Below are 27,658 nucleotides of genomic sequence, written 5' to 3'. Positions count from 1 at the left end.
AAGGAAAATATTTACATGCCTACTACATTGTTAAATTTTGTTATAAAAAACTATCTCAACTTATTACCCAACTTGAATCAATAATCGATAGCCAATTAATAAATTTAATAATTTGGTCATTTTAATAATAGTTTGTACCTAAAAAGTCACTTGAGGTCATCATACACACAATAACTACCTACTTAGAAAATGTTGTACAAGGAAGAAAAACACTTAGGGTGGAAGAAAGACGAACGTTGAAATAATAGGAAAGAAGTAACACGATGACTTGTCGCCGGCCGCACCCTCGCATAAACGTCACGATGTCATTTGTAAAAATTGCGGCCTAACTTCTCCAATTTTAGAACAGGGCCTGCCGCGGAGACTACAAAAAGACAGCTTCGGAATAAATCAATGAAGGGAGTTTCAGGCGAGTTTTCAGCTGAACTTTACGGAATTGATGTTAGGAACGACTTTGAGGTTTCGTGGCAAGAATGCGAAATATCTTTGTTTTAAGAAAATATACTTTCTTATTAGTATTCAAATTAATGAAGAAAACCAGCTTGACACATTTTTTTTTAACTTATCACTAAGAATCACTAACTTTCATACATAATTGCTCCAGGCTGCCCTACAGTTCTTCTGTTCCATTGCGGAAATGTCTAACCAAAATAACCAAATTGGGGGGCGACAAAAATAAATGGTAGAAAAAGTGGAACCTCCGCGGGGGAAACCGGAGACAGTTATTTAAATTTGAATAATATAATATGAAAAAAATTACATCACTTAATACCGTAATAAAAGTGCACTAAGCGACCGAGACATTACGCTTGCCAAATGCAAAGAGGGACATGCATATTTTGCCATTTTGCTTATGAAACGTGAAATGAAATATAAAGTTTGAGGAGGAGAAATAAAATATGTCTTTTGGAGCTTAGGAGCTCATTACGCCATTAGAAGTACGTGAGGAGATTTGAGTTGTCTGCATCGGGCTTTGAAAGATTAATGGGCGATTTTGCAAATATAACAAGTTTGTGCGGTTTGTAAATTACAGGTAACAAATATATAATCTGGATTTCTTTATTTATATACTGACACATTTATTTGTAGATACATATCTATGTATATGAGTACACATTTTTATAAACATATTATATGTAATTATTAGAGTTTGAAAGTTCACAGAGAAATGACCGATGTTACTTATACGGGTATTTCCTAATTTACCAGATGGTACATGTATACGAGTAGATATATTTACATGTACCTACGCTGGAAGAGCAAGTGTCTAATATCAATTTGTGGACATGTGGACATGAGATCGTTTACGATTGCAGTAACATAATGTAACGAGATTCAGATCGAGTCTTCGGACATTAGGCTGTGGAGACACCGTCCGTCCCGGCTGCCGCAGCGCTCCCGCTCCCGATCTCGGACAATTATGCAAAATTGCTTCTACAATTCCTACTCCCCGACTTTTAATGGCAATACCATTATCTGTAATGGGAATGCGTTTTGATAATGTCGAATTTCATTGCACGATTTTTAGGGAAATTCTGCGCCCATTATATTAGTCTGTTTTTTGTCGCTTTAGATTTATAGAGTCATAAACGTAAATAGTCTTTTAGAATTGTTAGTAGGATAGGTAATGTTACCTCGTTCAATTCAGTAACCGCCGATTGCTAAAGCCGATAAATAAGCTCGGTTGCGCATGCAGACGACCGCAGAAAATTCCCATCCATCGACACACTTCCAATCCAATTCCTTGGATAATATGAGGCGACAAATCCTTCCTGAACCCACAGCGGCCCGAGCCGTCGTCTTCGTCTCGCATGAGTTTGTTCCAGTCTCGGCTGAAATTGTACATCGTTTGTAGCCGCTGAGCGTTCGGATCGGATGGTAATGATTGCGATCGAAGTGATGGCTGCGTCGACCGCAACATGTTCTGAACGAGACGATAATGGTGTATCGACGCGAGTTTTTTTTATTATCTGCGGTGATTATTAGAATTGTATGGATTTGAACGTGGTTAGATATTTATGGTGCATTTTAATACTGAAGGGCGGATTGGTTTTAACAAGAAATATATATTTTTATATTTATAAGATGCGTGGCTAAGCACATATCGAGCCAACGTTATTTTTTTTTATTTAAAATATAAATAACAGACTATTAGTTATACGCGGTTAAGATTGTACGCACTCTTGACTAGTGACTTTAGCAAGAGGGATGAAACCCAAAGCGACTTTGGTCTGATCGTTTTTGAATTGATCGCGTCAAACTAATACGTAACTAAAGGTTTTAACAAATTGTCGACATTGAATAATCGGTTGCACTAACGCTTGTCACTATCTCTGTTAAACCTTGAATAAAATAACCAAATTAAAATATCAGTAGAGGCCTGTTTCGTAGTAGATCTTATCTAAACTACAAACTTGGTGCTATCTGAACTGATTTATCTCGAAGAAAAGGTGGCCGAGTGACACATCGATCATAGGTTTGTCGACTCAATTTACTTATAAACAGACCGACTTCAATTTTATATTATATTTCTAAAGATGTTTTCTCTAGCCTATTTGAGTGTCCCACTGCTGGCCAAAGGTCTCTCTGATTATTGATTTTAATAGTTGCGTATAAATAGGCTCTAAAATTGATCTAATATTAATTAAACAAATAAGTTAAACTAATTAATTGTTATCAAGTATACAATCAAAGAACATCTGTATAATATTTTAGAAGAAATTATTAAGTACTTACAGCATTAGGTAAACGAAATCAATAATGATTGCAGATAATCTTAGGCAGATGGCCAATAAATTCGAAGTAAGTAGTGTTGTTTCTTGGTATGGTGATTTCTGCCCACAGTGTTGTGAAAAATAATTACCTTATATATATGTTAGGTAGCGGTTTGGACAACACTGACATTTCCGTAGTGATAAATATGTATAGTAATTATCTATGGGGAATATTGTCTCTGACCGCGTTCGATACAGATCTTAGCGTAGATCGAGATAAAATCTTGCTTTCGTTGAATGAAATCGAAGGCTCCTATGTAGGCGTGCGACACACGTGTCTGACAGATTTAATTAATAATAGCTGCGATTAATTTAATAGGCTCGATAGTGAAACTTCAAAAATGACACTGCGTAAAGATTATCTACAGATAATAAACCTAGTTCATGAATATACATAAGCAAAACAATGTTGAACGTGGAATTAATGAAAACGTTTCATTAAACGATAATTGAAACATCGAGTAAACAAATTCGATAATTAATGTAACAGAAACAAACGCATCTGCTGTTGGCTCATACGTCACATATTGAGGGAGTTTGGCAGAAAGTAAACAGAAAATATAATTTAGAAGCAATTTGGCGTGGATATGTCCGCAATCAAATTGTCTCGTTAATGCCGCGGCTATCAAAACATTTGATTTGTGGGCTGCGGCGACCCACCCGCGCTCGCCGGCTCGAGTGCGCCGCGCCGAGGGCCGTCTCTATGTTCACTATTGTTCACCTCTTCACTTCATACTATTTTTACGTGTATCTTTTATGCGGTGTTGTATAGTATAGACCGGTAGTTTTGCATACAATTACATAGATATACGTCATACCAGTAACTACGAGTCGTTTAACAATTGTTAAATTATTATTTATTATTACTAGCCTATATAGTACCCCACTGCTGGGCAAAGGCCTCCTCCTCGATCTCCATCCGTCTCGGTTCTGAGCATTCTGGCAGGCTCAGGCGGAGATGGCGGATGACCTGGACGCATATCTCAACTTACAACTTCAAAAATCCTTAAGTATTGCATTTTTACTCGAGTCCTATTGGGGGCTGGAGTACATAACACGAAACCATGCCAACGCAGGAAATGCTTGTACAAACCAAACCCAAAAGCTACCAAAGCAATAAAAGAACAAAACGAAGCATTCGCACTTTAAAAATTTATTCACTGACCAATGTTTACATGGAAATAACGGGGTTTCAGTCGATTTATGCGAACACACACTCGCGCCGCCGTCAGCGTGTAAACAGCGGAATACTTTTTATTCGCGTTATGTAATTCCCCGGAGTGTGGATTTGCATAACAAAACGGGAAAAGGTCAGAAAGCGAACGGAATGGCAAGTGTCCGGCTTGATGCGCAGTCAGCATAGCTCGGTGAAGGAGCGTTTGAGCGGGATATCTCCACTCTACCGCGGACTTTATTCGAGTTACTAACGAAAGCAACTAGAATACAGTATCAAATAAAATCTGACAATGAAACCAAAGATATACAAAATTTAATGCCGGTAGCTGACTCTAATTTAGTAGTAGTTAGTACATAATAATTATACACCATTATAACTATATGAAATTATGTAGCTATGTCTGTATTTGTAAAATTATGTGTAGGTATCAATTTTTGAAGTGAAAACTTCTTTAGCGGCGCTGTGCACTTTTTGAGGTGGGGAATAAATGTTAAACTCGAGACAGCGTAATGCCGGCTGTACACTCTCGGCCGAGACCTCTCGCCGAGAGTCTCGGGGGAGAAGTCCTCGACGAGAGCACACCATGTACACTCTCGTTGCCTCATTTGAACAGCGGATATCCTTTGACTCGGCCGCAAAAAACCGACACGCGACCGAGACGTACCGAGGCGAGATCGGAGCGGGCGAGACAAGGCGAGAGCATCATGTACACTCTCGTTCTCGGTCTGTCTCGGGGTGTCTCGCCGAGAGTGTACAGCCGGCATAAGACGGACACGTGACCTGATCGAAAAACTGTTACATGTAATGTCATTGAGTTTTTCTTTATTGATTTAAATGCCATCTAGTGAGTTTCGCTCTAACTGGTATTAATATAACTAGAGTACTAACAGTGATGTGCTTAGGGGTTTCAAGTAATTAACGCTAACGCTAGATGGCGTTAACCTCAATTATACATAGTGAATTTTGCACTAGTAATTGAGTTTTCACTTCTGCCGGCACTCCCTGAGTGCAACCCGTTGTTTTTAGGGTTCCGTACCCAAAGGGTAAAAAACGGGCCCCTATTACAAAGACTTCGCTGTCCGTCCGTCCGTCCGCCCGTCCGTCCGTCTGTCACCAGGCTGTATCTCATGAACCGCGATAGCTAGACAGTTGAAATTTTCACAAATGATGTATCTCTCTTGCCGCTATAGCAACAAACACTAACTATAAAATAAATATTTAAGGGGGGCTCCCATACAACAAACACGATTTTTTTGCTCTATTTTTTGTTGATGGTGCGGAACCCTCCGTGCGCGATTCCGACTCGCACTTGGCCGGGTTTTTTTTGTTATACATATGTATATACCCTCACATATTTGTGCATTTCTTTGTGTTATGTTGTTTACTATTACAGCTGACTGTAGGTACTTAATATCTAGACTAATTACTTTAGGAACCGAAACTCCAACTTTTAAAGTAAACTCGTATGATACATAACATTAACCTTTTAACCGCCATAGAATACGTCATCGAGCGTGCTCGTGTCGCCGGGGGGTACGAAGTTACACGAAGTTTTGTCTTATTTATCAGACAGCGGCGAAATGAGCCCGATTTTGTATGTCTTATATATCAGTCTACGGCGGTTAAAAGGTTAATAAGATAAATACATATTAACAAGTAATAGCTGTCTCTTGAGCATTAGCTTTTGACAATGATTAATACAACTTAAAACAATAGGTAAGTTGAGACGAACCTTCTTGCCAGTGTGATTGTATACGTAAACGCAGCACGGGATGTTCATACTCAGCCGTTTCCGATGCATATTCATCGCTCTGGCACATGCAAATCACGATTTACACATTGTAATGAATTCTTTTGATCTGTGGATTCGCGTATTTGATTTACCCTATCGGTATTAGCATGACACGTTGATTTAGTATTCATAGTCCTGGTGCGTACGTTTGCTAATCGTGTTAATTATTGAGGATTGGTTGACCCCTCTCTCAGTATGATTTTGCGGACTTAAAGGGCACTTTGCAGATTGATATATGTGATTTGTATATTTAGGAAAAAAGAATCAAACAGTGCATTTTGTTCATTTTTCGTGAGTAAATACGTATGTATAATGTCATATCTGCAATTAACTTATTCGCGCGGGTGACGCTAACAGATAAGGGGTGGCAACTGCCGCAAGAACCTAGTATTATTTATATAAGAAAAAAAAACTTCGATTAATCTCGAGACCCGCCTTACAGCATCGATCAAAACTTGTAATTTGCAACAGGATCAATAGTTCACACAAAATGCGTTTCAGGTACGCAAATAGAAAAAACAACTAATAATTACTTTAGCGATCCAACTGTTCGAAAGAAACGGAGAAATGACAAGACGATGACAAATGAGCTCGCATCCCGGTCGGGTGGCGGACCTCATCAAATTATTTCCCACTTAAAAAATCCCCATAAACAAAAACCCCAGGAGAAAAAACACTCGGGAGTAAAAAATAGGTATTGGCAACATTGATTGATGCATACTAATAGGCCGCGAAGAAATGAGGCCGAGGCGTAATTAAAGGAAAAGTGACATTTTCTGTCAGTGACACCGGCAACCGCGCGGGAATAGAACGGTCACGCCTTTTGTGAGGAAGTGATTAGTTGCTTATTAAAAATTATTGAGTGAAGCTCACTGATTGATGAGTGTGTCGCCTCACGTCAATAACCACTCGTAAATTTTCAAACATCAAATTTTCAAAGGAGTTGTCAAACGGGTGTATTTATCTCACGTTAGTCTTTTACGATTTTCTAAATGATTACTTGACACCGCTATCGAATGATAATGATAACGTGGCGCCTGTTATCTGTCTTCCGTATTTTCCTAATGACACAAGCCTTGATGACGCCTCGTATTGGAAGTGTCACCCCTGGATCAGAGATAAAATGACGGTATAATCGATGACAAAGTTTATAGACGTATCCGTTATTACGATGGGATGGGAAAGCTCATCAATGTGTCAAACCCAAGTCGAATCAGCAAAGTGTTCTTATTAATGTGCAAATAAATACTTATAAGAATCTAGCGATACTAGAAATAGAATTCACCACTGATGAATCACCAGGTCCTTAATGACAACTTAATACTTTACCTTTGCAGTGTTTTTTAAGAACATATAAATTATAGTGTTTGTAATAGCGAGTTGACATGTTATAGCTACGAACGAAAACTTGCATTTATTTCTTCATAACCGTAGGTTATAAATTGCTTATAGTTGTGTTAATATTACCACTTGCAATTATAGACAATGCGAATTGAAACTGACAACGCGTAAGAATTATCGCGTCATAATTGTTATTGATTATGACGGCTGCGTGTTACACAAAAGACGACCTCGTATGTCTATGTTGTTTTATACGTTCTTAATTAAAAATCACACTGATAACCATGTATTCAAACAACCCAGTTTCTCAACGCCTCCAAATAGCAAATCATTAACCCCCGCCTTATCCGCGGTGACTTACGCTTTTTCTCTTAAAGCCTCCCTTATCTGTGTACATATCATTAGTAATGCAAAATAATGGGATACAGACACCTTTTGCCGTTTGCAGGCTAATGATTAATGCCGTTCGTCATTAATTCTTATTTTTGATGAGAAATTTGACTACAGCTGTCAGTCGCCGTCAGATTAATAAAGGCTGACGGTGCAACTTACATTATGACAGGATTAAACTTTATTTGCGCACTGACACTCGTTTCAAACTTTGATTTGCAAATTTGCTCATCGAAGTTTTAAGTTTCGAACATATCAAATTACTCTTCGTTCGGTGCATAGTTTTTATCTGTTCGGTTCGTGCAGTGCTATATTTAGAGCTAACTAAGCAAGAATTTCATATCAAAGGCTGTGGACTATACTTATATAATGTTACTCCCTGGCTTAACCTAACCAAATAGTTTACTCGTATAAAAGGGCAAAGTACAAAGAGCTAGTTAAAATTCCAGTACGACCACATCGGTGACAAACTCTAAAGGCATCCGGGGGCTGAGGACTGCCATGACGAAGCTCCCTTCATAACTCCCTTTGCATATCACACCAGTGAAAATCAAAAGTCGCATTATTAATGATTCCACGCCATGACAATCTAAATATCTCGGGAGCACCGAAAGTTACTCACTAATCGCTCGAAATTACCTCCTCGCAACCAATTCTAAAGATATAAATGTACCGAGTCACCAGATGCGATCGTCGGAATCATCTTTCAATACAGGAAGCGAGAAAAATCACTTAAAATTCATATCATTCAGCATCTTTATCTTTGCGCTGCAAGAGTTCATTTTATGACCATTAATTTTGTCTTTTCGTTGGATGTTTTATCACAACGGCTGCGGGGCTCTGTCGCGAGCCTCATTAATCAAAAGCATTTGTTTACAACGAAGGGAATTTGATTTGATTAAAATAATTCACAATATCCTTGATAAATATCACCCTCGGTCTTCGTTTGATCTTCGCTGAAATTAATGGTGGTGGATTCAATCACGCGAATGCGACGTATTACGGCGCGGTGCTGGCTCCTTGCAACACGTTGCTTGCTAAGTACCTAACCAGCTTGCCTTAGCATTGGACGAAGAATTTTGTTTAGTTTAACATAAAACGTTATTAAAGCATTTTCCAAATCAATAAAATTACAATCAAATCTATCACTGATGATGATGATGATGAACGTTTTCAAAAATATTTAAATATGTATCTTCAAACACCAACTTTTTTGCACCAATCTCACGGACATTTCACATCAAATAATAAAATTACCCATTTTCACACAATATCAAAATAAAATGTTCCATTCCTTTTCGAGACTACAAATGTTAATTACTAAGCGCTTTAATTTTAAAATAAAGTTTTGTTTCCAAAATTAATCAAGCTAGCCTTTCGGCGCGGGGTGCGAGGATGAGTAACGATCGATGTCACGAGGACGTGTGCCGGGCTTAGCTGCTAAATCGCACCTAATTCGAACCGAAACGGCATTAGACGGACGAATGAATTGATCCCAACGATTTGTTGACTGCTAATTGAGTGTGCCGTTGATGTACTGCGCGGATTTCCGACTCGGGAAAGAGGGAAAATAATTTTCCGGAAAAAGGTTAAACTTTGCGCATTCGAATTTGTCCTTCGTATAACAATACCTACTTTGTGAAAGTAGTTTGAGTAAATTTTATGTTTGTAACTAGATTGCACAAATCTAAAAAGTGTTTTGATAATTTTAATGAATGATACCTATGTAATTCAAAACAATACAGATTCAAAAATTACAATATAATACAAATACTCTTTATTGAACACCTCATAGACAAAACAATTATAGATACAAAAAAGAAAGAAAAAAATATATCTGTTCAAAAAATATGCGAGCACATTTTTGTTAAGTACTAGATTACAAAAATACCTATTGATGATCGAATTATAACTAATTCAAAACAATACAGATCTCAAAAGTGATATCTGATCAGAAAAAATGTTGCTTTCAAGCATAATGAAAGCTTTTAATACCATCTTAATTCTTGTAAACCTTTACTCATGCCCGTATTCCGCTTGCCTTGTTTATTAATTGCAAGAAGAAACAAAACAAACATTCCGTATTAAATCAGAGATAATCCTGTCAATTAATTGGCATTAAAAACCGGTCTTCGGGGCATGCAGAACAAACATACTGTGAACGTATACACGAAACAATTTACCTATATCTCGCGTTAAATTCTTTAGTCTTTATAGTTATTGTTGTGTTTATTTAAGACACAGGTATTGTGTACAATAACTGGGGCATAGATATAAGGCCCTAGGTAGGTATTTTTTTATCAAATGAAAAATTTTCACATATTTTTTAGAATGGCGTTGGTTTACTTAGAGGTTTTTCGAATATACTTATATCTAAATCGGTTACTGACTTATAGACATATGTAAGTATTTCTAACTAGCCTATACTATGGTAAGGCTATCCTTACCCTATACTTTACCGATCATAGGGATTTTCCCAACATGAAAAAAAAAACACTTTTTAGACGTAGCCGTAGTTAATTTGTTTAAAACAGCTCTAAGCCGGGGTGGCTCGATCGCCGGCTGACAGTGACACATCGGTACACGGCGCGCTGTCCGACTGTAATTCTACCCGCCGAGCACACAAGGACCCACCGACGAGAGGATACCATTTTATTTTACAATCTACAGAATTAATTAAAAGGATTTGGATGGATTTTGGGGTAAAAATCACTTCTTTTATGAGTTACGCTCAGAGAATCTTACAGGAACTCGAAGTCTAAATTGAGAATCTTGTTATTAAATATTGGTACAGGTACTTACTATAACAATAATTCTGGAGAGTTACCTATACCTCAATATCTGGTTGAATTACCATAATCGTACTTTTATTAAAGCTAACCTAAAGCAACCTACTCCCCAGCGTGTCGTCAATTTTATCGGATCGCAACATTCAATCGGTGCACTTCAAAACGAAGTCAAAACCGCGAGTATCGTTCAATGCGGGCCCGCCAATCCATCACCATCCATTAAACACGAAAAGAAAAGTGCTTTCCCCCAACGATTGGCCCCCGAATGGCTGAAATCGGTCCAATTTACATGAGAGCCGCTTTTTCCTCGCATCGAGATTAGCCTGAATGAGCTTGATGAATTGTGCGCGGCGCGGGGCCGGACCGGCCCGGCCCGCAACCGGTCATTTGTTAAAAATACACCCGATCCACGGATCTAATTGTCTCCTCTAATTTCACACCCTACTGTGATATCTTTGCTCTTTTAAATTACAAACATTTAATCATACCGATGCTATTTCATTTATTTCTATTATGAGTGTTTGGTAAGGATTCTTATTACCTACACTGTAACTAATTTTGAATCAGGTTTGATTCAACTATGAACGATGAAGAGAAGACACAAAATAAAGAAACTCAAACAAATGAAATAAGATTAAATGGAAATGAAGAACAGTGCCCGAGTGTCAACCAATTATAACAAATCAGACAGATTATCTTCCTGCTTTATCGATTGTATTATACAATGATGGAACGAAGCGTCGGCTGGTCCTGCCACCTGGACACTTCACGCAGCACGGCGATGACAACCGTTTATTTATTCGTAGTTGTGCTTTGTGTTATCTTTACAAAAACTAAGGCAGTGTTAGATAGTCTTGTCTTACCTTTCTAGGTGCTTAACGATGTCTTCGTACGCCGCTCTACAATTCTCCCAAATACCAGATCTGTCGACAAAAAAAAATTAAAATAAGATAAATAAAGGAAAACACCAAAATTATAACTTTTTAATAAAACTAAGTTAAAAAAAAAAAACATAAAAAATGGAGATATCCGAGTAGATACTTTTTTGTCTGAAAGATATTTAATTAAACTACTAATTTTTCTTTGTCAAGAAACCTTCTTCAATAAAAAATACTTTCTAAGAAGTCCACGAAGGAAGATAAAATATCTGCAACATTATTCTCAAGTATTCGAAAAGAAAAGTTTGTAAATGAATAAAGGGTTTGAATGTACCGGGAATAATTATGAGCACTCGATATTAAATGTTCCGTTAGGCTGAGCGAGGGGTCGAAGAAATTAATTATGTTTTAAAAACAATCGCGTATATTTGTGCTGGGGCCACTCATGCGTGATCGTCGAAATTGTTTCTCGATTACTTTAACTCTTTGTGTTTCAATAAACTTTTCTTCGACATTTGTATTCCAGTGAATTAAAACTGAGCAGAGAACCGTCTACCTCACCTTGTTACGGTGCTTGTTGAAACAATGGCTTCGATTCAAGAAATTGGTGTCATTTATTTAAGCTTGTACAATTGCGTACATAGCGAATCATGAGGGCAAATTACTATTGTACTCGTTTGCAATAGTCAACCAAAACCTATGCGGTGTTATTGATTGTCATTCTAAAATGTATGTTAGAAGCACAGCTGTCTTGTGTTACAAGGGTGGCCGTAAGACGGGCGAGTCAAGCGAGCACTGTAGGTCTTCAGGAAGTGCTCCCTGTTTGTACTTATCTAACTGGATTAACATCAGACATTTAACCTGCCACTGCTGACCCGCTTACAGGTTTCTTTTCGTGAACTTATTATTCTTTAAGCCGTTTATGTACTTAAGATTTACAAATTGTATATCGATTTTCACGCCGTATTCGGAAGCCTTGCTGTGGTATTGAATATGTAGTTAGTGTAAGATTTTTATTATAGATAGTGTTAATATATTTCTAGTCCATGGTTTTATTCAACGTTATATTATGCACCTTAGTTATATGGTAATTTACCTAACTGAATGCTATGGGTGTTCAGTTTCTCTGGATCTCAAATAATCCAACAAGAGCACACAATTGGGCAGATCTGTTCACCCAAGGTGGCGTAAATTAATCGAATAAGTGACAAATAGTGTCTAAGTGTGTATTTCAAAATGCTTTATATCTACCGGACTATCAATTTTTGTGACCGAATTGCTCAATGATAGAATGTCATAATTAGCATAATCTAATAGTCATACGACGTCATTTCTACTGAATGACTGACCTTGCTAACGCTTCCATATTGTGCATAGGCTGTCCTTTGATGATGGATCCGTCAGGTCTGGGCACGCCGTGGTGCGGCATGCCGGGCGACATGAGCGCGTGCTGGTGCATGAATCCCATGGGCCCCAGGTGCGTCGGCGGCGCGTTGTAGCCGTTAGCCAGCAGCGGCGATTTCTCCATGCGCGCGATCTCTGCAACAAGGAAGTGACCTGAATGAACGAAGAGGCACAGTTGGGTACCAGCAACTGTACCTCTCTTTAGGGTATAATATAACCTTGCTGTTTTCAAAGACAATTAACTGATATGGTCCATTAATCTCCCCGCAAAGCCTTATAACTGTTGTATATGGATATATTTAATATCGGTCGATTTTTGTCAGATATCCTATACCTAATATTTATTAGTTTATCAAATTTATTTGGACAGTAAGTAAATCATTTAGACTTTCTCAAAAAGTTTAGTAGATGGCGTTACGCTGTAATTTTTTGCCCACAGACCATTCTATAAAGTGGCGCCATCTAAGTATTTATGATGTGACAAGCAATTCTGATTGGATATTGACAGTGTTTAGGTATCATTTAAGTTGCTCTCATCAAAATATTCATTATCAGCCTCTGCCCGCGACTTCGTCTACGTAGGAGTTGCAAAAACGTTTAAGGCAGTGCGTTTTCACTTTCCATATTATTTTTCTAAATAGTATCTATAGTTAATTTTTTTAGCATTAGAAATAAGGAAAACAATCTTGACGTGTCTTTTTATTAAAAAATATTGAAAAACGCTTTAAAAAAAATAGTTCAGATTACTTATGAAAGCAAAACAATGTAAAAGATCGTATGATTTATAATTCTAACATATTTGCTGTGACTTATTTTTAATAAAAAGACATGTCAAGATCGCTTACCTTCTTTCTAATGCTAAAAAAACGAACTATAAGTAAGTGACGAAACTAATTTGTACAAATATATATATATATATATATATATATATATATATATATATATATATATATCTCTAAATATAGTTTCGAATACAATTGAACAATAAATAAATACCATTTGATTTTTTAAATAGGTTTACAATCGCGGTCTGTTCTGAATTCTACAGTCATGGTTAAATTGATTTACGACATTCACAAGTCGCTATAATTTAATACTGCCTGCCAGAATATTTACTACACAATGAAACACAACAAGCAATAATAACCAATTTCAATTTCAAATCCCTTACAATCTTCAATAAATAGCACTGCACTTAAATGTAATCACGCACTCAGGTAAAATCCAATTAATGCTTAGTATTATCATTTAATTACTCGGCCCAATAATCGAATCCCTCGAAACGGTGTATCAACAATAATAAAATGAGCAATGAATTTAGAGACTATTGTTTTCGGGGTACCACAAACAACCCGTGTAAACATTGGGGGGGCGTTGGGCAAATATTCTTAAAATGACCCCCAAATGGGTGTTTTTGGAGGCGCCGGGTCTTGGCCGGGCCAGGGCCACCAAACGGACCGGGTAAAACAATTAACAAGGTGTCGAATTAAACGCGAATTAACGTTTGGAACGTAAAAGGAATACCCTTTTCCATTGTGGCAGCGTTTTACAAAGGATTTTGGGATTGCTGAGTATTAAATATGTGTCGCATTGTTCTGCGATTACGGCAGGTAGGCGTGTTGTTATTAAACGCTGTGAAGGGAACTTTTCAAACAGTTTTTCACAATCAGCTCAGGGCACTTTACACGATTACGGTAGTCGTATTTACGAAATAACAAATTTAAGCTTAAAAATTTAATATTATTTCGAGTTCATACCTTATAATATGATTATATAATCAAGGTTATATTTAAAATAATAATTAAAGGCCTCTAACGGACGATAGAGGCATTAATGAACACTTATTAGTCTAGCTTCTGCCCGCGACTTCGTCTGCTTACAATTAGTAAGTACCTACTTTCATATCCCACTTCCACGTTCCACTTCCCTTTAAACCGCCTCAAGGGTTAATTTCCATGTACCTACATATAAACTATACTATATAAGCGTGATCAGGTAACGAAGACAGACAACGTTACCTTCCTATTTATGATATACATATTAGTAGTATATATGTAGTTTAAACCATACCTACTTACATTGTAACTTGTTATTTATATTTATTTCCAAGAGGACCTGAATCAAATAGTAACACGTATTTCTTGGGTCAGAATGCATATTTTACAACCAGGCAAACCTTTAATTGTTTAGGCTCTATTTACACAGTCGGGGCCGGTTATCTTCCCAGCCATTCGATGTGACTGCACTGCCAGGTAAATAGGTACGCCAAATATGAATATTTTATTATACCTAAAAATATTGTTCAAACGTAAGTCAAATGTTTTCGTTCAAGTGTTAATAATTCTAATTAGAATGTGGCAGTTCTAAGGCAAAACATTTTCACAAGATGAATATTAAAAAAAAGAAGATTGTTATTGATACAACGTGTTTAACTTAACTCGTGGTGACCATAGTTGTAGTACTGGACTAGAGTTGGGTAGGTATGTCAACATAAAACTGATATAATTTGTCTATCCCATCTATCTAACAGTAATCCTATGTAAATTACATGTAAGTATATGTGTCTATTAAACACGGTAACAAATTCTCAAATACCATAACTGCGCTATCCTACCAAAAACCACGGGTACAAATAAAATTAATTTGGAAGCTTTCACAAACCACAATTGGGTCACTGAACCAAAAATTATATTTACAAATGCTCGCCCGTAACCCTGCAACCGCCGGCCAACCGCACTTACTAATTAACCGAGTACGTGTTAAATCTCGTAATAACCTGCGGTGGAAGCAACCCCTCGCGCCTTCTTTTTCTAACAAGCCATCTTGGGTGCATGTGTCTCTTTCTAATTGGGATGGGTCACTAAGCTTATTAGTTTTACTTGTAACACGAGTGTGTTGCGTTGTGGTTTTGTTTTCATAGTAAAGTGCTTCAATACGAGTAATCTTAATATATATTATATAACATAATTTATATTATTTCGAAGTAGGTATTTTTTAAACATAAATACCTACACTCAGCTTAACTATTAGCTTATAATAATACCGCATACAAAATTCCATCAGAGATGACTTCGAGAAGTTTAGAAACATATCGATTTACAAATTACCCTGGCTCACCGCGATCTCAACAAAAATGTTCACCGTTTAGCATTATAACCGTTATTAAGCCAATGCTCTAATCAGGCATTTAAAGAAATGAAACGTCGATTTGTGGACCGCTATTATATCTATTTTCATCGATTTATTAATCGAATATCGACTGTCCTCAACAAATGATCGTACCAAATTATTGGCCATTATTTCGAATTAGAATCGATAGAATCGGGACCCCAATTATATCACTTATGTGTTTAAAGGAGGTTGGGATGAAAGCAATCATAACCGCAAGTTAAGGACGGACGTTTTTTACCATCTTTAGTCCACAAAGAAAAAAAACTATTTGACTGCGGCTGTCAAATTTGTATATTTTTTATACAGAAGCCTGACAGTTGTTGCGTAACAAGATGTAAAAAAAAGTATAAAACAAATTAATTAAAGGTTCTCACAAAATGTATAAGTAGTAAATTTAGATTCTCCGGGTCAAAGATAATGGTGCAGTCTTATAACCGTTGAGTTTTATTACGGGCAGATTACAAAATGACCAAACGAGCAACACACAAATGATTGGCTATAAAGCGAAAAGAACGAGCGCCCCTGACAATGTAGGAATCCTTGTGAGCCGTTGCGTACCTATACTTACTACATACTGCATAATTGATATTTTATATCAGGATGGTTTAAATTTAAGTATTGCAATATAACATGTTTACTTTCCTAAAACTTTTAACAATTGAACGTTAAAAGAGATGAATTATTTCAAGATGCTCAGAAACTAATGATTTTACACACGACATGCCTTCCACAATTCATTAACAAACAATTTGCAACAACTTCTACTTTGTTTCTAACAATTATGGCTGATTAAACGCAGTTTTTTAGTTTAAACCATCTTTTTAACCTCGCGAATTCATAAATGTCGAGTTGCATCGATTCGCCAACAGCGGCGTGAGTAGAGTCGAAGCAATTTATAGGCACTACTTAAAAATAAAAATAAACAACATAATATATACTTTTGTTAGTGTCGTAAAATACAACGCATCGTAAATAAGACTTCTAGATTTTATAACGTGGTGGTATTAACTGGATACCTTAACATTACCGTAATGGTCAGTAAATCAATGGAAAGAAATAACAATATTACACGCATTAAACGCTCCGGGAATAAATCCGAGCCTGGTAATGAGATACAATGTTAGTATTCATTAACGTGAACAAAGAAGTAGAACCATATAATCTACAAAGATAATTTCCTAAAGTATTTTTTTATTAAGATGGTATTCTCATTTGAATAAAACCTAGTTTAACATTTTTAGGATTCCAATTTAAACCCTAGAACGTACAAACAAAGTATTATTTTCTTTATGCAATCAAAACCAAATAATAGAAAAGGACCGACTGCCTAAATATTCATCGCATGTTGCAAAACTACCTTTTTAATCAATTAAGAAAACGCAAATGGCGCGTTTCTACTGTGTGATGTGCGATTGCGAGAATCCAACAAATCTTCAACAGACAACAAAACGAACTCGAAAATGATACGAAACACGGCGAATTAAAAGCAAATTACAGTCGGCCGGCGATCATAGCGTTTACAATAAATACATAATTGCACGGCCGTACCAATGGCATACGTTTCGCTCAAATAACGGAGTGCAATTTCGAGGATCGCCTCAACATGTCGCTCGCACTTCCAGCCGGCAACATTGATCAACGAGGAATGCAAATTATTTAAGCAAGGGCTTTAGGACTAATAAAACGTTCAGTATATTTTTCACCACACCAGCTCGTAAATGCTCTCTTTATCCTTCAAAAACTGATGGGAAAGTTACATTTTATCCACAAGAGTGGCAAAGTAAGTTATGCACATTTTGAGTCGATTCCTCGTGTTGGAGTGCAACATGAGTAATAATCCATGTTAACGCTATTAAATATTTATCTTTCAAAAAATAAATATAATTTAACAATCAATTAATTTTAAATTAACTAATTCATTTAAAATGTTAATTCGGATTAGATTTGTAACGTTTTACAGTTAGTATTTTCCTTGCGTTGGTGTGTTGATAAATATTGTGTTTCACTCGGTAGCAAGGTATGTATGTATGTATGTATGTCTCGCGCACCGCTTATTTCCACTTTTAGAACCACTCACTACGCTCGTGGTAAAATTTTTGAATATTTCGCTTACTCTGTTATTAATGCACGAGGGGTTACACAACAACTTTGGCCCCTTGTAAAACCAATAACTATTGTTTAAACGTTAAATAATAAATAGTTAATCAAATCTATGTACCTACATAGTATTCTATCATAGATACCTATTGTAATCAAAAATGAAAAACGAATGTTTTGTTGTTGTCACCTTACCACTCTGTTACCAAAATGTTGAGAATTGTTCATGTTTTATTTGTAGTTCTAATGTCACTACCGTAATTTAAAATAAGCGTTTCTAAAATGAGAGTATATTTTCTATAAAAAATAAATAATTTTCCTTCACAAATCTCTACAGAGAAGCTAAAACAATGTTTGAGAGCCGTCTTCCACCGTCCCCTACACCATGTTACACGATAATCGCAATCGAGTCTTTGTCGGTCAATCGGTGACACAAGTCACGCGCCGAACACAATCAATAACAGTAATACTGTATGCTGACTGTATGTAACACAATCGAGAGAAATGGACGTCGCCAATATCATGAGTCAACAAAACGGCCAGTCAGTGTTGCCGTGACAAAATTAGGATTTAATATAAAAATTAAAATAAATTAGTACCTACACAATAACAAAAAAAAACTTCACGAATTCAACATTACTCCTAATCTAGACAACTCACAAAGTAACAAACGCTACAAGTAAAATAAAAGCTTTTAAACATAATCAAATACGCAAGTAGGTTAGGTACCTTTACTAAAACATTTGGGTAGGTATGTCCAAAGTAAACACCTATGTAAGTACCATTCAATGTGTCCAAGCCTCCCTTAAACTACACGTTTTATTTTCCCACTAAACGTGTTAAATTCCCTACCGCGGCAACACCGCTGACTTATGTCGTCTCCGCCATAAACTCTTTCATTTGGCTTGGACGAGCCTTATGAACAATAAAACGCTGAGGGCTGGAGATTTGGACTGTAATAAAATATTTGCCCTAGCACACGCTAATCCGCGTCCCTTACTTACGGACGCAATTTGAGAAGTTATAGCAGTGGGGTGCAGTGCAGACAGGCGCTGGCAGGTACCTACTATACTTTTTAATCGTTACCGATTTAGTTTAAAATCGTTAAATTCAGAATTTTGCGGCGAACAAAATTACGTGATAAGGTAAAAGTGTATTTATTACTGGTTGTTTAATTACTAACTAGGCCTAATTGTGTAAATAATAAATGTATAATAAAATTGGCAATCGGTGGAATTAATCATGAAATAGTGACCAATGGGATGAGAGTTTAAGGCAAATACCGGAGTGTTTCACGAGCGCGAACCAAATAAAACTTCTCCCTAAGCGAAAGAGGGTCAGACTTAATTACTCGTAAATTGACCAGGATACAGTTTTATCCCGGATAAATATATACGCGGATTACGATGTGTCATACTCTAGGTTATTATGTCTCCTGTTAACGAGCCAGTTTACTACTATCGTGCTCCAAACGTATCCTATACCTACCCATCAATAGCTATTTGGATGCTTTGTTAACTAAATTAGTATCATTCCATCATTCAATCGACTTAAAGAAAATTGTTTCGAGTGCATGCTGAGTACAATAAAAATTAAGTCATCCGTAACTTTAACAAAAGAAACGATACTATTGTTAGACTGTTGCTATCAAAGATTCAGAAATATTGAAGCATATTTTTATTAATAACATGTATTGCACAAAAGAGAGATTATCTGTCGGTGGTTTTTGGTGGCAGCTGCTGTTATTGAGAATTTGTTTGATTTGATGTTCGGCTTCATTTCAATTCAGCTACATTTGTTAGACTACATATATTTTGTCTACAGATAAATGACTAGTTTTGACTATGAGGCACCTAGGGCAAACCTTGGCTTATCGGTGATACTTGGTAATTCGGTGATACTGCGTTATAATCTTACACAGTTCTCACCATGAGGAAATGCGAGCTATAAAATTGTTGGCAGCTGTTAGTTTTGATGCTTGCAATTGGGTTGGCAGCGATTTAATTGCTTACATTTCAGCATTGTAAGCTCAGCGTAAGATAACAACGCATCATCACCGAATTACCAAGTATCACCGATAAGCCAAGGTTTGCCCTACTTACTTTAATAATTTTTGGGTTTCATGCTAAAACATGCACAATTGTATACACATTGCTGTTATCGCTACTAAAACAAGCCGCACATTGTTCAAACCGGTTTTAAACGTTTTGAGTGGCATCTTCGTTAATCTTTATTGCCGTTGCCATAAGACGCAATCAATTCAATCATTTATTGATAATTTAATTGTCAAATTAATCTTTGTCGTACATGACGAGTAGTTTTATCGACAGGTTGATGAAGGGTTATTACTTGTCGTCAATTTGAAACTAAATGAACTGAGTAACGGAAGAGAGAAACGTATAATTTCGTTGCGTCTTGATCGATGTACTGAACGGCACGACGATACAAAAGGAAAAAGCGATTGATTTGAAACTCGCGGGTATCGTTAAGTTGTTGATGAATACCTAATGCCTACTCGTTACCCAACCCTCATGTGTCCGCATCAAGACGAACGTTGCATTCCGCTACAATGTTGCAATGACAATTGTATATTACCAATGCAGTTTAGCTTTACTTCTTCAATAAATAGTTGCGTAAGTACCTACTTATAACTAAACATTCATTAGGTATCTATATATATAAATGCAAGTGTCCTGACTGACTGACTGACTGACTGACTGACTGATTCATCAACGCAGAGCCGAAACTACAAAAGCTAGAAAGTTGAAATTTGCACACTAGGTTGCATTTGTAAAGTGTACAAAACATAAGAAGCGATTTTGAAAAATTCAACCCCTAAGGGGGTTAACAAGGGGATGAAAGGTTGTATGGGGTTCAAGTTTTAGTTTAAGCTAGGAATTTGAAACTTTGTGAAAATGTATTATATTAAAAAACAAGAAAACTAATTTCAGCGTTTTCGAAAATTCATCCCCCAAGGTGGTGAAAAAGGGGTTGAAAGTTTGTATGGAGATCAAATATTTTTGTGAGTGTGGGACTTGAAACTTTGTATGTGGGTATATTATTATAAGACAACAAAAGTAATTTCAGCGTTTTTGAAACTTCATCTCCTAACAGGGTTAAAAAGGGGTTGAAAGTTTGAATCCATTACAAATGCTTTAAAACTTCTTAGAAAGGCATAATAGCCGATTACAAAATAAAGTAATTGCGACGTTTTAGGAAATTCAACCCCTAAGGGGGTAAAAAAGGGGATTAAACTTTGTCTTGGGGTGCAAATTTTATTTTAAGCTAGGACCTTGAAAATTTGCAAAAAAGTATTAAATTAAAAAACAAGAAAACTTATTTCAGCGTTTTTAAAAATTCATCCCCCGAGGTGATGAAAAAGGGGTTAAAAGTTTGTACGGAGATCAAATATGATTGAGAGTGCGGGACTTGAGTCTTTGTAAAAAGCCATATTATTAGAACTCAAGAAAAGTGATTTCAGCGTTTTTAAAAATTCAGCCCTTAAAAGGGTTAAAAAGGGGATGAAAGGTTGTATGGGGTTCAAGATTTATTTTAAGCTAGGAATTTGAAACTTTGTAAAAATGTATTATATAAAAAATAAGAAAACTAATTTCAGCGTTTTCGAAAATTCATCCCCCAAGGTGGTGAAAAAGGGGTTGAAAGTTTGTATGGAGATCAAATATTTTTGTGAGTGTGGGACTTGAAACTTTGTATATGGGTATATTATTATAAGATAGGAAAAGTAATTTCAGTGTTTTTAATAATTCATCCCCTAACAGGGTTAAAAAGGGGTTGAAAGTTTGAATCCATTACAAATGCTTTGAAACTTCTTAGAAAGGCATAATAGCCGATTACAAAATAAAGTAATTGCGACGTTTTAGGAAATTCAACCCCTAAGGGGGTAAAAAAGGGGATGAAACTTTGTCTTGGGGTGCAAATTTTATTTTAATCTAGGACCTTGAAACTTCGCAAAAAGGTATTAAATTAAACAACAACAAAACTAATTTCAGTGTTTTTAAAAATTCATCCCCCAAGGTGGTGAAAAGGCGGTTGAAAGTTTGTACGAAGATCAAATATTTTTTAGAGTGCGGGACTTGAATCTTTGTATAAAGCCATATTATTAGAACATAAGAAAACTAATTTCAGCGTTTTTGAAAATTCATCCCATAACAGGGTTAAAAAGGGGTTGAAAGATTGTATAGGTTATAATTTTATTTAAAGCTAGGAACTTGAAGTTTCGTAAAAAATATTTTATTAAGAGAAAAGAAAACTAATTTCAGAGTCTTTGATAATTCATCCCCCAAGGTGGTGAAGGGGGTCGAAAATTTGTATGAAACCCAAATATTTACTTGAGTGCGGGACTTGAATCGTTGTATAAAGGCATATTATTACAATACAAGAAAAGTAATTTCAGCGTTTTTAAAAATTCATCCCCTTTTGTTGAGAGTTGGTAGAGGGTTCAAATTTTATTTAAAACTAGGAACTTCAAACTTCGTAAATAGGTAGTTAGGTAGTAGGTTTTATTAAATAGTGGACTATATTGAGAACAATTTTATTCAGTTAGGGGCTTGAAACTTCGTAGCCAGGTTGTGAAAGACAAATCTCATGCGTTGTAGTATAATAATTAACAAATTACTAACCGTCCCTACTGCTATCTTTTGCTGCATAATGTTCTAAGCTAAGGTAGAATTTATAACCACCAATAAGTACGTAACAATAAGTACGTGTAAGTACGTAAGAAGCAATCTAAGCTCTTATAAAACCCGTGAGCAGCAGTCGGGTAGAAGCACGCGCGGTGGAAGTCTCATTCTGGTACCGGCCCATACTACCGCTAAAGCTAAGAAATCCCTTGGTGCTTTAGGCGTCAGACTGTTCAACACGTTACCTGCTGAAATCAGAGATGTCCTTAGTGATGTCACATTTACTAGAAAGATTAAAAAAATGTTATTGGAGATGGCCTGCTACACGATCGACGAATTCTTCGACAGGGTGTCATTGATCCATACACACAATGTGAAAGTCTAAATCACTGTTTCGATGGGACCATGATGGGACATTACTTTCACTGTAAAATGTTATTTTTAATTTAGATATTTTAATATGGATTATTAGAAAGCCTTAATGTAACTATTTAAAATTATTTAACGAAACATGGAATTATTTTAGTTTTAAGTTTATAATTATGATCGACACGACATATGTATTTCTGTTCTGCTTTTATTTGTTGTTAAGTATGTTTACATTTAGTGAAATGTAATTTTATTTTATGTACTTACTCCTAACATGTAATTAACGTTATCAATAAAATATGAATATGAATATGATTATGAATATGAATATACAAATCCACGCGTACGAAGTCGCGGGCAACAGCTAGTATTTATATCAAAGAGTGACTCTGGGGCCCTACCTCGAAAACCGAAATTCGCATATTGCCGGGATCATTCTCTTTTACTCCAATGAAGGCGTAATTAAAGTGACAGAGAAAAATGTCCGCAATTTACGAACTTCGATTTTTAATCTTCGATCTATAATCCTGACCGACTAAAATATTGGTAAAACAGATTGATAGGTAGGAAGGATAGGATGTTTAATTATTTGTCAATGCGCAGGACCCGAACCAATGCAAACATGCCTACTCGCATAGATTTATAAGGCACAGATGGAGTGTTCGTACATACCATAAGCCATTTCAAGTGCGACGTCACGTCGCACTCGTGTCACCGTATTCGAACCGCCCTGGCAGTTCTCAAGGTCAAATTGGTTTGTGTACACCTCCCGTTTAAAAATCAAAAACACAGGAAAGATGGTTGTTTACGCAGTGAATGGGTGTCACAACGCATCATATCATAAAAACAAACAGACTGACATTACAAAATTCACGCGTAAGTATCGAGTTTAATGTGATATTTTTACGTAATCGTATTTACGTAATCGTAAATACAAAAATCCTAAGTTTCTTCAGCCGCCATTTCTTATAAATGTTGCCAGTGTAGTGATTTTTTTTTCCTCAAAATGAGATATGACGTTTACATTCTAAAATAAATACGCTTATTGAAGTTCCTTGTATAATTGCATAAAAAAATATATTTTAAGTATTTAATTATTTTATTTCAATGTATGTATTATTTTTATTATTTTATGCACATTTTAAACAAAAAATAGTCAAAATGTATCCGTTTTTTTATTAAAAACTTATTTCACAAAGTACAGAAATGCAAAACATCCTTAAAAGGAACATAAAAAGCTTTTGCTACAAAATCAAATCTACACACATACAAATTATTATTAATAACCAAGTGTTAAGGATGTGGTTAAAATAGCCCACTTTGAGAGAAATATCTATATACTGGCAACACGTTTTTGTATATATGTGTGTGTTGCTGAGCGTAAAACACGAGCCTCGCACGCACACATCGATCGAGTTTCGGCTTCACTTTTGACAGGTCAGCCGTATGGGGACTATCTGTCTATGCGTTATTCGTTTAAGCCTACTCGTATTTTTTTGCCAGATATTATAATAGATAAGGTATGGCAATGGTGCAATTTCGTGGAACATGGTACCTATTTTTTTTATATTACTACATTCAAATAAAACTTAATTTTAAATTATACATACCTATTAGCCTATAGGCCATTTAGATAATGTTTGCAAGCAAAATAATGTGAATAACCATTAACGTTTGTGTGGCGACGCGAAATGATGCGAATGAAAACTACTTATTATGCTCTAAGGCTCATTAAACATGTAGTCATTTTGCAGCTGAGCTGATCTGAGAAATATTTCAGTACTTTAGATTAGGATCTAAACCTCCTTTGTGATGACAACAACAATAAATTAAAAGTTCCGTACTACAATTATAGACACATTGTTGCCTGATGGCAGCACATGTCACGGCAATTGCCTCGTTTCTTTAACACTGCTTAATTAATCTACGTCATACTAGGACATATCTGAAATAAAAGGCGACGTTTATATTGAAATGTAATAAATAGGTACCTATTTAAAATATGATGGACTAAGTGGTGAACAATATACCTACTACTAAATAACTGATAAACAATACACTGACATTTTCAGCGCTTTGCCTTGATGCAATCATTGCATTTTTTGTGCATCTGAATGAGTTAGCGAAATTTAGGATTTGTCTTCAAACACCTAAAAATAAAAAAATAAATAATACAGACCGCATAGGCTTAGCAACTACTAGGTTAATATTAGGTAGTTACATTTCTCATAATAAGCAATTAAATTAAAATTCCAAAAGATTAATTCTTCGATAACTGTATTAAGAACTGACTAATTGGATATTGCAAATGTTTTGCAGCATTCAATTATGGACGAAGCTAATGCAACTCGCAATTAAAAAAACTAAATCGTAAAAACTTGAAACACGATTATTAGATGATTGAGTGAGACATGTATATACATAATTATAAACAATTGATTTGATGTAAAAGTTCTACTTTTAGTCTTATTAATTAAGTCAGAATTGCGATATAACTCTGTGACACTTTATTGGAATAATATATTTTGATTTTATTGTATGTATGTTCACGAGATTTTATTCCATGGGACACGAGTCATTATGAAATCAAAAATCTAAAAAGCAATAAAATGCTTCTCTACTATCAGGACTCTACAAATTTTGTATTTCGTAAAAAATAACTAATTTTAAATACTATTCGCTAGCTTGACACAAAGTGCAGAGTGTTTTAATACTTTTATCATTGTTAGCGATTTAGGTTTTTTAGTTTTTTTATTATAATTAGGTGTCAAATTTGTAAGTTATAAATTATAATAATTGTGAGCTAACAGTTAGTAACCGTCAACAGTTTATCATGGCTTATATTCCTCGTCTGTAAGCAATGACACGCGCTGTTGGCCAGGGCAGTAAAAATCATTTTTAATTTATAATCATACCCGTTTTAATTATCCTACACCTCTATTTATAGGTTGGCATTTATTTATAAGTATGGTTTATTAAGAACAATAATATTAATAGATAAAATGAAGTAGGAATAAGAAACCGCAATATAAGGAACAAACTTTATACAATGTATTTTTTAAATACCTATTTGAATATTGGTGCCACGAGCCTGTACTTAACAAACAAATGCATTCCACACTTTATACGATAGATGTATAAATAACCCCTTCTGTAACTAGGGACGGCTACAGATATGTATCCAATCTTAACGAAATAACTATTGTCAATTCCGTGTGCCCCAATCAATATATGAAAAAGAAAAAAGTAGTATAAAGTCTAATCGCGATCAATCTACATCAGTCATAAATATAATACGGACATAAATCCGCGCAGTTCCGGCACCGCGGGCGGCGCGGGAGCGTGGCTCCTCAAACACTCGCTATGCTCATGCGCAGAGTCTGAGCGTCGCGCCTCGCTACGGCGTTTAATTATTGTTGCCACTGCGCCGATTATTGCGATTTCCTTATGAGGCGCGCAATTTGTTTGATTGCTCGCAATTCCAACTCGATGTTTAAACCATTAAAAATTGTAAACGCGCTCGCCAACAGCAAGAAATTGCTATGATTGCTGACTACACATGTGTTTATCGGCCGTTTTGCAACATTGAATCACTCTCGCATTCTCATATCTAACTGTCCCATTGTTCTGGAATCTGTACCTTATTACATGGAAGACAAGGCCGTCTTTGGATTTTTTAGGATAATATTAAACGACGTTGACACAATAAACATAATTGTACGTGTTGCGCGGAAACAAAAACAATAACACATACCTACTTACGTTTCGCTGAATAAGGATAGTATGCGAATTGCTTTTTACCATCTGATAAACGTTTAATAGCTTCCGGTTGAATAGTTGTGTCAAATTTTTTCCCTAGTTGATCTTTGTATTAGTAGATCAGTTTTTTTGTATAATTGCAACGTGATTTAAGTGTGGTGCGGCTAGTGCGACTACTACGAACGATAGTTTTTTATGTGATTGATTCTGTTTAAGAAAAATGGTAACACGTAGAGGTATGGAATGTTTGAATTTTGATAACTTGGAGTACCTAATTTTTCCTACTATGTTCTACTTACACTGCATACCTAGATTTAGAGCTATAACTATATAATAAATTATCTTTTTTTACAGTTTACACAATGTACGATCACTAGAGCAATTAAACTCGTTAACATCACACAAGCGAAGGCGTGAACAGGCAAGAATATCAAATTGACTGATCCATCATCCCCCACCCTTAACATAAACAGCCAAATCCTTACTTAATTTCAGTCACAGAATTCAATCAGAATGTAAAGCTTTGTACCCCTGCGAGTAATGTTATAATGCCTTACATTATACCCCGGTATATTGTGCTCTTGGTTGGAAAACGGCCCATGCGCCTAGCGCCCTCTGAGGCTCGGGCGGCATTGTTCCCTCACGAGCACGCTATTATACCTAACATCCGACACGGCGACAGAGAAACCTTTAATTATTATCAAAAACATCATTTTCCGCATGGAAATAATTAGGGTTACCTAACCGGCAAAAAGTATATTTTATTTAAAATAAATCGAATACGAATATTAAGTTGCCTCTTATTATTAATATAAAGAAATATTACCGATTACCGATATTATTATGGTAGTGTTTTAAGCCATTTGTGGAATTGAATTTATCATATCAAATTTAATTTGTATATGTATAGCAAACTATATCTAATAGGAGTATATAACTCGACCAACAAATCAGTCATAAGATTCGCATCGATTTGATCCACAGTCTGAAGAGACCGGTAACCCTTTCAACGCACGTGGCCTCCTCGACCCTTACACGCATTTCATATTCCTATTCCCATTCTCGTACCTCCGTGTG

General features: G+C 35.9%; 1 protein-coding gene and 1 long non-coding RNA gene across 9 annotated transcripts in view; one reads left to right on the top strand and one right to left on the bottom strand.

Annotated features, from left to right (window-relative positions):
- Window positions 1-27,658, bottom strand: part of LOC134649796 (dachshund homolog 1) — a 180,194-nt gene that overhangs the window by 78,516 nt on the left and 74,020 nt on the right. For 5 of the 8 annotated variants that reach the window (XM_063504626.1, XM_063504632.1, XM_063504638.1 and 2 more), the window contains 2 exons: window positions 12,491-12,698; window positions 11,127-11,186 (listed from right to left, as the gene is read on the bottom strand). In XM_063504626.1, the coding sequence (XP_063360696.1) occupies window positions 11,127-11,186; window positions 12,491-12,698 (268 nt within the window). The remainder of the gene's footprint in view (window positions 1-11,126; window positions 11,187-12,490; window positions 12,699-27,658) is intronic. The other 3 variants (XM_063504645.1, XM_063504669.1, XM_063504676.1) reach the window with 1 other exon arrangement.
- Window positions 17,661-27,658, top strand: part of LOC134650158 (uncharacterized) — a 93,360-nt gene continuing 83,362 nt past the window's right edge. Inside the window, exon 1 of the long non-coding RNA XR_010097025.1 lies at window positions 17,661-17,737. This is a non-coding gene — a long non-coding RNA (uncharacterized LOC134650158). The remainder of the gene's footprint in view (window positions 17,738-27,658) is intronic.

The sequence above is a fragment of the Cydia amplana genome, chromosome 1 (genome assembly GCF_948474715.1).
Source record: "Cydia amplana chromosome 1, ilCydAmpl1.1, whole genome shotgun sequence".
NCBI lineage: Eukaryota > Metazoa > Arthropoda > Insecta > Lepidoptera > Tortricidae > Cydia > Cydia amplana.
This window is presented reverse-complemented; position numbering and strand designations above follow the sequence as displayed.